Source organism: Coenobita brevimanus, chromosome 40 (genome assembly GCF_032717465.1).
Source record: "Coenobita brevimanus isolate Jiangsu-jjx chromosome 40, ASM3271746v2, whole genome shotgun sequence".
NCBI lineage: Eukaryota > Metazoa > Arthropoda > Malacostraca > Decapoda > Coenobitidae > Coenobita > Coenobita brevimanus.
Window position 1 is genome coordinate 57,328,255 of NC_136993.1, and position 13,699 is coordinate 57,341,953.

Here is a 13,699-nt window from a genome sequence, read left to right on the forward strand (position 1 = left end):
CATAATATAGGGGATGCTTTGTATATAACAAAAATTGATTACATAAGCAACTGAGGATGAGGTGCAATGAAGCTTGTACTCCAGCTAGAGTATGGGTCCTTTGTTACCCAACTACGGCATGTTGAGACATCTTCAAATTAAAGTCTTGATTTTTACCGATCTCTGCTAGCGTTACAGATTGCTTATTATCACATTAGTCTCTGAATCACTCATTTTAACCAGAAGAGTCTCTCACTGTAATTAGGAGAGAACTGGAGGAGTCTGGATTCCCAGAACGACTCTAGCAATCTTTCCGTTGGTTAACTGACCTTGGCGAGGTTTCCCATGAATCTGAGTCTTATTCACAAACTCTTGTATATTTCTATAAACATCTTGAGATTTATTAATATGAAGGCTTATGAAATATTTCCCTCCCTTGGGTTGTCTTCGGCCCTTTTTGTTCCTGTTTCTACGAGGAGCCCCAAAGGGTCTGACAATAAACAGCATTGGCTGTTGTTTTCGATTGGATGTGGGCAGTGTCTCTCAGCAGTATCGTGTTAGTTAAAATTTTGTTTTCCCTAAATATTTCTGAATTCTACCCAGCCCATCTATTACCGGAAAGCAAAGTTATGGTTGTCATGATCAAGAGTCTTGATAAATGAATCCTAATGATGGTATATGAATGATGAATGCTGGATGGATACTGATGAATGGTGGATGAATTACTGATAGTAACGGATAATGATTATGAAAAACTATGTTTTACTGATGATTACCAGCTAGCGAGCAATATTTACTCTCAGTTTAGTTGTGAAATATGTGGCCTGGCTCGAGCCAACCGGCACGCGAATCAGAAGGTAATAACTTTACCCTTACGTGAAGTAGAGCAGAAATTCGTTATGCGTGTGATTCATTCACTAAATTTTATCAGCCGAAAACTCACCCATAAAAGTGTAGGAACCCCTTCAGTCTCGAGTTTTGCAAAGGGATGTTCGACTGTAATCGGTGACTGCCTCGATTACGAAATCAAATAGATTTTCCGTTGTAACATTGTTTTACGGCATCAACTCTGGCAGTTAAACATTGGAGATTCCACCTATAATTTTAAACCAGAGGGAACTTCTGATAACATGGAGTTCGATTGCTTGTCATGCGTTCACAAAGCGCACTTTACTGGGAGTGATAATGACTATGATAATAAGGGTTTTTGCTTCTGCATGTAGTGCTGTGAGAGAGAAGTTAATAAAGTACAGCACAGGCATATATATTTATTATCACTGATGCATATCCTGAAATTTACACAGTTTCAGATCGTGAGTCAACAAGTATCTCCACCACCAGGGTGAGGGCGGCCAAAGTGGATCCCAGGAACAGCAGGAAGAAGGGGCTCTGCAGGTGGTCCAGGCTCAGCACTACCTCTCTGCTCTTGCTCTGATGAAAAAGAAATAAGAATTGTATTATAATTTGACAAGAGAATGCAAAGGTGCATTCTCCTTAGTCACTACTTTGGCAAATTAATATAACATATAATATTTGGCAGTGTTTATTGATTCAAATTACGTTGGTATTAACCTGCCCCATCCCGACCACTTTTCCACCACTGACTCCCCCCAATCCCAACCATTTTTGGAAAAATTTTTCTTTTTGGCTCAAACCTCCACTTTTGGTGAGAAACATCGAAAATTCATAGAGAAATCGCTCACCTGAGGTTTAAAATACTCGATACAGGTAGGAGTACCTCCTTACCTTACTGGGTTATCTAACAGGCTGGCATCAAAGAAAACGAATTCTATGGGAGGATAACTATTTCACACCACTCATAAGCGGTATTTATTTATTTATTTATTTGGTACGAATTTATATGTAGTACAAGAGTATATTGGTTTTCAAGCAGAAATATAGGCATTATAAGCATTGTTTCACTCACTAACTCATCACCATACCTGACCTTTTTTTGCCACATTACCTGATCATCATTTCTGACTGTTTCTTCCTCTAATGCTATGTAAAGTTTGTCCTCCAGATTGTCATTGATTGGGGAATCACTCTGGCCCTGAATTTCGTACTGTGGCATGACATGGTTTTACTGGCCAGGTCACTGATAACAGGTGAATTGCTGAGACAATGGCGTGCAGGGGGGGGAGGAGGTCATGCTGGGTAAGGCATTGTCCCTGTCTGGCATCTTGTAGAGGAAGGTGTCACGTGTATACGTACCAAAAATCACTCGCGAAAATTGAAAATTGTGCAAAATGGGGACCTTGCAATTGATTCACATTTATGTACATTGACGGGATTGGCAGTGACAAAACATGTGGACGTTAAAGAACGTCGATGGGACTCCACGGGTTAAAGAGTTGCTCTTACCATACAAGAGGATATTAACTGTTTCATCCCTGGTATATATATATATATATATATATATATATATATATATATATATATATATATATATATATATATATATATATAATTTCTTAAATAAAAAAGTTAAATTAGACCATTTATGCAAATAGGAACAAATCCTTTATAATTGCTCAGTGAATGATGATTGTAACTAAAGGCTGTATGTTGACACCTTAAGCTGCATTATGGAATGCAAACCCCTAATTCTTTGTTGTCATTTATGGAAGGTTTGTGGTTATTTGGTATGATCCACCTGCATCCCACACTATAGAGTGCAGACAGCAATAATACAGGAAGGCTAATCTCGTTTCATTGAACTCACATGCTTCAGAAATTATGGCATTGCACTTAACAGTTTATTGCTTAAGCAATGAATCATTACTTCATCCTACATTGAACAGAACCTTTGGCCGTAATGTGGAACTAGAATTAATACGTAATTGGTAACAAGGTGCCAATATTCACTTGTATTGTAGCGAATCAGTTTGTTTCCCTATTAAATAGGTGTAAATATCATAGAGAAGAACAGTATTTCGGTGTAGCTGCAACGCAAACGTGATATATATATATATATATATATATATATATATATATATATATATATATATATATATATAGATATAGATTATGGCACGAAAGATTCATTTACTGTTATTTTGAATACGTGGATATTCACATTATTACCATTAAATTCTCCCTCATGTTTATTTCCTTTTTTTTAATTCATATTTCCCTGATAATATTTCTCCATTGCTCATTAACTATCAGATGTATAAAGAAACGTTATGTAGTCTGACGGTAGCAAGAATGAAATGTCAAGGACTTCATCATCCTGAATGGAATGACATGTTTTCTAATTCTTTTGCTTCGGAATGTCAGTCATATGCTGAACAACATGGTTTGCATTGACGGGCTTAATCTATATTAACAATATCAGCACATTAAGGTCCAATAGCCAGCCAAAATGATATAAGTGTTTATACACCGTACTTAATAATGCCTTAAACTCATTCATGAGAACGTCTTTTCATTCTATTTGACTGAGGTGTCCATCCACTCAGTATTGTTTGGGTAGGTAAAATTAAAAACACACAGTAACACAAATGGGAGGTAACTGTGGCAACCTGGATGATACAGTGGTCTTGTATCCAAGGTCTGTGGGTGAATAACTCTCCACAAGAGAGTTACGGAAATGACCAGCTCGGCAAACTACCTAATGTCAAGATTTCTTGTACTAGGTACTTCGTAAGATATATCACCTCAGTTCATTACAGGGTATTTTGACTTGACTGAAGGCATCTGATGGTAACAAACACACATTAAAAAAATGCCAGCAAACCAAAATTAAAGGGAAATAATTATAGTCCTATACAAAACTTGCTGGACTGATGTGTTTAACATCTGAGTGTTAGAAAATTGTCTCATCTGCTTGCAATACATTTATCATTTAATCCCTAATACATTCTGTACAATACCACTTCCCACGAGGAAAGATTTCCTTGTAAGAATAATATTGCTTATTATCAAAACATTTCATATATCTATGTATCTGAAAACTGTCGCAGATTAAAGGAAAATCAGCTGATTACATCGACTAGCTCTCATCACCATCATAATCACCAGCCACTAGTCAACAGTCAACAATCACGATCACCAATCACCGTTAATTATCTATATTATAAAGATCCGATTTTTGAATGTTTGTTTGATACCGTAACACAGCAAAAAGGGCGCAGGGTAACGTCGTTTTGGTTAGAGCATGGTACCGTTAAAATTCTATAACTTGAAGAATAAAACAATTTCCAGTCCAATCGGGCCACTGGTCCCAGTTATGACTCATTTCTGGTAATGGATGACAAGACAGACCTGAATGCCTCCCCCCCCCAAAAAAAAAAAAGCATTACTTTCCAGATAAGAGCAAGAACAGTGAATAACTACCATTCCCACTCCAGAAGAAGAAAAAGTCAGGAGGCTATGTAGTAAACAAAGAATCACAGGCAGCTAGAGGCATAAAAAGAATTGACAGGTAAAACAGTTTAGGTCTGTGATTCCTCCGTTTACCTGATTTAGGGTATTATAAATAAAATAGCCTGGAAGCAATACAAGAACATATCAACAAAAAAGTCTTCTCTGTTCAGGGGTTAAGGATGTGATCAACTAGCAAAATGTCGTTCCTTTCTCCTCTGTATTAACACTTTAGATGAAAGCAAAATACTGACCTCAGTGGTTGATTGATTAACCAAAATAAAACTGGCGGGGCAGCTGACTTACCTCAGTGGTGTCGACCAAAACATTAACCTTATTCACCAGGTTCTTTGCCCTAAGTTCCTTAACCCGTCGTGTGATCAACTCCTCGGTCCAGTAGCTAATGATGCCGGCGTCATCTAGGCGATGGATAAGTTTTTTGAAAGGCCCATAGAATGGTGCGCCTTTCCTGTAAAGAAAGATGGCATAATGTGACTCATACATGGTCATAATCTCTCTCTCTCTCTCTCTCTCTCTCCACCGTAAATCTAGTTTTTTTCTGTGAACCGAAGACCATAAATATAGCATCATCCTGCAAATAACAGAAGAAATGAATGTGCTATTTGAGGTAACGACAGAATTGAACAAACTTCCTTCCCAGAAAGGGACAGTCAAACAGTCGTTGCTATTCTCTAGAGTATATACTGTGCTGTGTGGCACTGATTAACTAATTGTTATGAACGTATAATGGGAGTTACCTTTACTGTGAACACAGATTGTATGGAGAATGGAAAGTATATATTTTATTAATTTTTCATTCGCCAACTTTGTTATTATGGCTTGTTAGTTTTTCTTTATGTCTGCCTGTCTCTTGGTCAGCAGTATTTATGGAAATACTACTGGATGGAATTGCAAGAAATCTGAAATCATGGTTGGGAATTATCAGAGGAAGAAATGGATCAATTTTGTAACAGAAAGGTCTAAAGATAAGTTGTGAAAACAAAAACGAAAGGGGGATTAAGTTGCTTTTTTCCTAGTGCCCATTTTGAACTCTGATGCTTACCAATATTTGGGAAGCTAAGCATTCCATTGTGCAAGCTCTATTGCAGATGAAATAAATCCCTTTCGACGTGGATCAAATCAGTATGAGGAGAGGTTACCGATGAAATGTTGACTATTGTTTAAGATTTATTAATCTAAAAATTACCTCTACATAAAACTCTCTTCACATGTCTTACAGTTACCTCGTACTTGACTGAAACCTTATACAGTTATGCAACAAAATTATAAGTGATTTAGCGACATACCGTCCTTAACCATTATTACAAACATTCTCTCTCTCTCTCTCTCTCTCTCTCTCTCTCTCTCTCTCTCTCTCTCTCTCTCTCTCTCTCTCTCTCTCTCTCTCTCTCCCCTTACCTTATGCCCCATCCAAACGTAGCCATAATTGGGAAGCTCTTCTTGCTGACCAAAAAAGGCGTGTTCCCTTTTGAGTCTATGTAGCGGGAGTCTAAGATGATTCTGATGTAATTTTCCAGGGCCAGTAGAGAGAAACCACCATTTAGAACCTTCTGCAATGCTGCGTCCACTAAGATTGTCTGGTGATGCAAAGTAATCACTATAATCTTTTTTCTGATGAAGTAAATTAATCACCCAAACCATTTTCTGTTGAAGCAAATATATCACCCTGACCTTTTTCTGTAAAAGCAAATTATTCCCCCTAACTTATTTCCGTTGAAGCAAAATAATCACCCTAAACTTTTTCTGCCAATGCAGATTGGTCACCCTAAACTTTTTCTGTTGAAGCAAAATAATCACCCTAACCTTTTTCTGGTGAAGCAAAGTAATCATCCACAGCTTTTTCTGTTTAGGCAAAGTTATCACCCTAACCTTTATCTGTTGAAACAAACAAATCACCCTAACCTTTATCTGTTGAAGCAATATAATCACCCTAACCTTTTTTCTGGTGAAGTAATCATCCAAACCTTTTTCTGTGTAGGTAAAGTAGCCTAATCACACGCGCCCTTTTCTGGTGACGCAAAGTAATCCCTCTAACCTTTTTCTGTTGAAGCTAATTAATCACTCTAATCATTTTCTGAACCCAGGATTATAGTAGTGAACCATTCATATAAATGTTCTGGAATGGGCGTGAGAAACAACACACACTGGAGAGCAATAATCTGTATCTCCTAGTCAAGGAAACTGCACAAATTTGCAACATAATTGTATTATTCAACCTCCTTATATGCGTATTGGAATATTACCTTTTCAAGACAAGGGATTATATTCAATTCACGCTACCTCCAGACAATTCTGTTTAGCCAAACAAGAATCTAATGAACGAATTACTAATGTGTATACCTAACACCAGCAATTGAAAAGTTATTTACAGTACTGAATAAAATCATCAGATGTGCAAAAACAGAATAGATCCGTTGAGTTAAGAGTCTAGAAACGTTTCACAAAGTACGTAGTAGGTATACATCACGGACCTCCATAAGCTTATAAATCGTCTGCACCACCGGATCCGTGTGTCTTGCAAGGTATTCTATTGGTACCCCAGTTAACAGCCAAGGTTCGATGCCCCACTTCCATCCATCAGTATGTACCAGGTCCTCTAGTGTCTCCAGTGGTTTAGACTTGCCCTGAACGGTGAGGTGGGCGATGAGAGAGGACCTGAACCCTGTCGAGATGATCAGACAGAACACCAGCCAGAAACCCACCAGCAGCTGCACCAAGGAGACAGAGTGTTACTTTTGTACTGAACCTCGTCAGTAAGATCTGCAAAGGCAAGAACCCAGTTAGCATCTCCACAGTGGAGACAGATTGTTGTTACCTGTGTCTCTAAACACCAAAAAGATGAGGCAGAAAACCAGTCGAATCTCACCAGCATTTATTATGGTACGGTATGTTAGTACTGAAAAGGTAATAGAAAAATGAAGAATAAAGGATAAAGAATCGGTTAAATGAGTACTGAAAGGGGTGGAAAGGAAACAAGTATGTTTAAATCAGTCCACACACCAATATTTTAAGCCTCTCCCTGATCAGTTACTTTTGAATGTTATTTATGCATTGTATGTCATATGAAGTAATGTGGAGATGTGACGGAAGAGAAAATTAAGATATAATATGCAAAACAAGTCACAAAGGTAGAGCTGTTTGAAAGCCTTCAAAGGTGGCGAAAGTACAGTTTTGTGAGTACCTGTTGTCTGTTCAAACACTAATATGATAAGCTAATGCCATAAAAAAAATGGTTAGATTAATGACAATAGCTAAAGGCCTCTTGCAGTTGAGATTAGGTATTAATTACTAACAACGGCGCTAACGAGCAGCCTACACGTCGTGGTTCTCTCTACCCTAGATGGAGCAGAGCAGATGCGGTGACCACTTCGGAGTCAAGCCTCTTCATATTTCATTGTACCTCACCACGGGGAAGGTTCCTACACCGACCCTGGCGAGCTGTCCACGCACCCAGGGTGGCGCATGTCAATTTTCTGCACTGTGTATGCACTGTACTGTACCTACAGTATTGGACGGCCCCACAGCAGGAGTTGGTCACATGTGTTCAGGCCAGATAGACCGGAGTTAAGGTACAGCAACCTGTGTATTATGTGGCCTTCTTATAACTAACATTCATTGTCAATATTAGTAAAATAATAAAAAATACGGTACTGTATCACTCGAAGAAAGGTTAAAACAGCAAGCGAATATTCTTAGTCATCACCTGTCCAGAAATGCTAACTGAAGGGTGTTTAGGTGGCCGCTCCAGAAGGGCGCCCCAGCCATACAGGAGGGCAGTGTTGATCTGGATGCCATGCCCACCTGCCGCCCATACCCACACCCGCTGCAGCACCCACAGTGTCGCTCCCCACACCACTACGCCCACCAATACTCCCACCCACACCACAGCTGGTCGTGGTGAAAAATCATTTATCACCATTATCCTCACCCACTTTCACACCTAATGATTTGCTGAGGTGGAATCCAGAAAGATGAGAAAAGCACATACTGGGAGAACTGTCAACATTATTTGTAGTAAAATGGTCAACACAACCGTCCACATATTATACGAGCCACGTAATCCTGGTTCAATCTCGCAAGCTTAACCTTTACATGGAAATAAAGAAGCTTTGTTAACTTCAACCAAAGGAATTATTGGAGGAAAACAGTACGTATTACAGCTGCCTAGTTATTGTGTGTTATACGTCTCTAAATATTCTGACGGTGCGACAGCTATGCTACAAGTGACCGGGTGTTTCTTGCCTTGCATATCATGTTACAGAAGAAGACAGGTTTGTAAAAGAAGCCTACAGGAAACGGCTTGAAGAAAATCCAGGAGGTACAGTCGTGGCCATAAATAATCACCTATCCTCCTGAACCCCGTGCTTCAGACTGGCTCGTTTATGCGCGGCATGTTACGCTGGAGTAAGAGGGGCGGAGAGGGAGGGGCCTGAGAGAGAAGGGAAGGTGGGTGGGGGGGACCAGCGATGGTGCTGGGGTGGAGTGAGGAAGGGGATGGAGGGTAGGCAGGGGAGGGAGAATGAAATTCGAAATTGTGGCCACATAATATGTCTGTTTTCTTTCATTCAGGGGATGATATAATGGAGTTAATATTCGATAGATAAAGCTGCATCGCGCCTTGTATAGCGGCGTTAGATAAGCTTTAGATACTGTAGGTGGTGATATCAAGGGCTGGTCGTGAGAGAAGTATACTGACGTGACAGATCAAACGTTAGTGCGGAACCAGATTTTTGTGTTTGTCCGTGTATTTTGACTTCGGACGCAGAATGGAATCTGGATGGCTTTGACTTCCGTAATGTTTGTGTAAGAAACGTCCTCTACCCTTACATGTACGATAATTAATGTTTGACACTAAATATTATATGCAACCTTTGACATGGCTTTGTCCACAGTAAATAAATGATCACCCTTGTGGTATACACTCCCAGTATACAGTCACCATCATTTCAAATCGATAATTATTTAATGTCATCTCTATATGAAAAGGCTATTTAAAATAATTGTGCATAAAAGGTAAATAAATTTGATGTCTGTGCTCGTGGGTGGATATGATAACGGTATCTCTCATAATCTGTTAGAGGGAAAATGAAACAAAATCCTACCCAAACTCCCAAAATATATCTATGTCAATGTTTACCGACACTGGTCAAGCCAGAGCAACCAGGAACGCCTTAGTAAGTAGTCCAGTGGCCTCATGCCTTAAAACCCTCGCGGCACCGAGGAAACAATGTTTTTAATGGTTTGGTGGTTTCGCCTGAACAGTTCCCACTCGTCATTGGTGTGCTGGAGGAGGCGGGCCCGTGTCCTCTCGTTCTCTGGCTTCCACGCGTTGACAATCTGGGCCCACACAATCACGATGGCTCTGCACAAATATCTGATCTGTCACGTCAGTATATTTCTCTCATGAGCCAGCCCTTGACATCACCGTCTATTTAAAGTTTGTTATCTGACGCCGCTATACAAGGTGTAATGCAGCTTTATCTACAGAATATTAACTCCTTCATATAATGCCCTCATTGAAAGAAAATAGACAAATTATGTGGCCACAACTTCGCATTTCATTCTCCCCCCCTACCTTCCCTCCCTCCCCTCCCCCACTCCACTCCAGCACCATCATTCGTTCCCCCCACCCACCTTCCCTTCTCTCTTTGCCCCCCCCCCTCTCCGCCCCTCTTAGTCCAGTGTGACTTGCCGCTCATAAACGAGCCAGCCTGAGGCGCGGGGTACAGGAGGGTAGGTGATTATTTATGGCCACGACTGTACATTGGCTAGCATATCCAACTAACAACTAGAAAAACAGAGTCAAATTCTCGGACTGGTCAGACTGCTGGGCTTCGTTTCTGTGTCCACTTGACCATGTTAACCTAGATTATTACCGAAGATGGAGATGTAAACATGTGGTTTGTATTTTGGGGATAATAGGGATTTCCCTTCTTTGTGGCACCCTTCTGCGTAGCACCTCCCGCTTAAACAATCAGCAGGCTATTAGTGATTATTGCCATCAGCTGTGAGTCCACTAAGACCGAAGCATACGGTGCTTTGCTTAACTGTTGTTCACCCACACCAAAGCTAAAGTGATGTAGTATTATAACAGACATTCATCAGCGTTGTATGCTTGTTACTGTACTGGACAAGAATTTCATTTCAGAGACAAAAATGGGTATCCCAAGGCAAAAACGTGGCACTGATTTCAATTATGATGTTCATTTTGCTCTAGCACGTATAATTTTTCTAAACTCACTACCCTCACATGCATCCCTATAGTACAATGGTCCTTCTTTTCATCTCCCTCTCCGTGCTCTTTATACGTCTGTATATATGTGCAGGGATGCAGTGTATGATATCCAGCGTATACATTGCCAGTTGCCTACAGTGTATCCAATATCTAAAGCATGTCTATTTAATTCATAATTCTTAATATAACTCTTATTTCAGATTTATGGGCTGACAATGCCTCGCATATGTGTGAATGATGCTAAAGCTTTCTGTTATATATCTTGAAGTTTCACTCTAAAGAGACAGGAACGGAACATCATGTTCCTCCTAAAGACAGGTTATCTGCGTTATTTTGGCATCAAGACTGGCAACCAGGACAAACTGTGGGCGCCCCATATCTGCCGCGTGACATGTTCCAACTCTTTTCGTGAATGGCTAGCACAAAAGAAAACAGGGACGCCGTTTGCAATTCCCACTGTGTGGAAGGAACCTAGTGACCACACAGCAGACTGCTACTTTTGGATGAAAAAGTTGTGGTTAGTCTGTCAAAAAACAAAAACAGCCTTGTTTATCCAAGTTTAACTTCAGCAATAAGACTTGTCGATCATTCTGAGAATCTTCCCATTCCAAGCCCACCAAAAAATAAACGAGTATTCCAGACTTCAGACGCGGATGAGGATGGAGAGGCATCTGGAGCAGCTGCCCCTGATTCTGACTTCGAATATCAGCCGTTTGATAAAGTACCCCATCTAGTCTCCCAAGGCGACACCTTAGTCAGACCCCTTGTTGATATTACACAGGAAGTTATCTTGATCTTGTTTATATTAAACATACCTTACCATACGGTAAAGCTTCCTTAGTGTGGCTACACAATCAGAATACTTAACTACTAAGCATTATTATTCCGGCCTCAGAGTCTCCAGACGATTCGGGAAGAACCGGAGACCACACAAGCAACCTGAAGGACCAAGGTTATGTATCCTGGCATGTAGTATTGCAGATAGAAAAAAAATAATCCAGATCTCCTCACTGGGGTCAAGATCACTAATAAACAGTAGCTGGTGACTAGTGACTGTCTGCAGGGCATTTACAGATTTCTAGTTACTATTACATGTACTACTACTACTACTACTACTACTACTACTATTATTATTATTATTATTATTATTATTATTATTATTATTATTGTTGTTGTTGTTGTTATTATTGTGTACAGTTTTGACATTGTATGGACTTGATGGTGGGTTGTTAAAAAGAGTGAGAAGTTTTTATATAAATAGCAGAGCATGTGTAAGAGTGGGGAATGCTGAGAATGATTGGTTTCCCATGAAAGTGGGGCTGTGGCAGGGATGTGCGATGTCACCTTTGTTGTTTAGTATTTATATGGATGGTGTTGTAAAGGAGGTGAATGTGAGAGTGTGGGGTGGAAGTTTGAGTCTGGTGAATGCTGGTGGCAGAGAGTGGAATCTGAATCAGCTTCTGTTTGTGGATGATAATGCACTGGTGGCTGATCTGGAGGAGATATTGAAATTGTAGGTAGAGGAGTTTGGAAAGGTGTGTGAAAGGAGGAAATTGAGAGTAAACGTGGATAAGAGTAAATTGATGAAGTGTGCAAGGTTGGTAGACGGTAGGGGGATGAATGGTGAGCTGCTTGGGGAGGTAAACTGTTTTAAGTATTTAGGGTCACATGTTGTTGTAGATGGAGGAATAGATGTAGAAGTGAAGTTTAGAATGGATGAAATAGGAAAAGTGCTGGGAGGAATGAAAAAAGTGTTTAGATGTTGTTCACTTAGAATGGATGTAAAGAAGAGGTTGTATGAGGGTGTAGTGGTACCGACTGCGTTACATCGGGCTGAAACATGGAATGGTTGTGCCAGACAAGAAAAGTTTGAATGTAATGGAGCTGAGGTGTCTGAGGAGTATGTGAGGAGTGACACGTATGGATCGAGTGAGAAATGATGACGTGCGAGGGAAAACTGGTGTTATGAAGGAGATGGCTGGTGAAGTTGAGCAGAGAGTTTTGCGATGGTTTGGGCATGCGGAGAGAATGGATGAAGAGTGATTGGTGAAAAAGATAACTTGATCGGATGTGAGAGGTGTAAGCCTGAGAGGAAGACCACAAATAGGATGGATGGACAGCGTGAAGAGAGCATTGGATGCGAGAGGGATGTCTGTAGAACAAGGAAGAGTGGCCGTGCATGATAGAAATGACTGGAGAGAAATTGTGAATGAACAGATGGTGACACAGCCCACATTTGGTCTGATCAGTTGATCAGGTCAGGTGTGGGTAAGGGGATGGGTCAATTATGATGTGGCAGGGGTAAACCAGCTATACTGTCGGGCCTTGCTGCGGATGTTGCTGATCGCACTACACAGTTGACCATCATGTGGTGTGGTGAGGTAAGGATCTGTCCCTGCTTCCCTTGGAGCTAAGATACGAATAAATGTGTGTGTGTGTGTGTGTGTGTGTGTGTGTGTGTGTGTGTGTGTGTGTGTGTGTGTGGATAAGTAAATTGGGAGTGTGTCACCCAGTCTCATCTACTTCCCTTTCTTTGGGGGAAACAGCGTAGATACACTGACGATCAAAAGTTCTGTCCTGATTCCAGGCACAACATGAATCTCTACCAACTGAGGTTCGAACAACAGTGCTTTGGGAGGACGGGGAAGCTAGGTGCAGGGGTGGCAGGAGGCTGGGCCAGAGGGAGGGACTCAATGTCCATATCAGTGGGATGATAGGTACTCAACATTGCCATGATCTCAGTATGGTTCACTGATAAGGTGCTATTAAATTCACAAGTATGAACATGAGATACAGGTAACTGACTACTCAAGACATAATTTCTGATAAGGGGATTTAGAGAATACTTGTTAGCATTATGATGTTTCTCAGTCCTCTTAGAATAGAAGCAATCAGTTTGTATTTATTTTTTAAAATAATCTATCTATCTATTGCCAGACGCCTCAATCCCGTACGGGGTGGCCTCAAACAAATCGCCTCCACGTCGCCCTGTCCCATGCCATTACACTGTCCTCCTCCCAACTCACACCCCCCTCTCTCATATACATCTCATCCTCGGTCTCCCACTCCCTCTCCCCCCCTCCACCTCACTCACAT

General features: G+C 40.7%; 1 protein-coding gene across 1 annotated transcript in view; it reads right to left on the reverse strand.

The window, feature by feature from the left end:
- Positions 1–1,275: 1,275 nt before the first annotated feature.
- The window catches only part of LOC145397131 (putative glutamate receptor), a 97,486-nt gene continuing 85,062 nt past the window's right edge, over positions 1,276–13,699 (reverse strand). Inside the window, exons 7-11 of the mRNA XM_080270330.1 lie at positions 8,072–8,256; positions 6,840–7,076; positions 5,767–5,945; positions 4,654–4,816; positions 1,276–1,410 (exon numbers count right to left, since the gene is read on the reverse strand). Of these exons, the coding sequence (XP_080126456.1) occupies positions 1,276–1,410; positions 4,654–4,816; positions 5,767–5,945; positions 6,840–7,076; positions 8,072–8,256 (899 nt within the window). The remainder of the gene's footprint in view (positions 1,411–4,653; positions 4,817–5,766; positions 5,946–6,839; positions 7,077–8,071; positions 8,257–13,699) is intronic.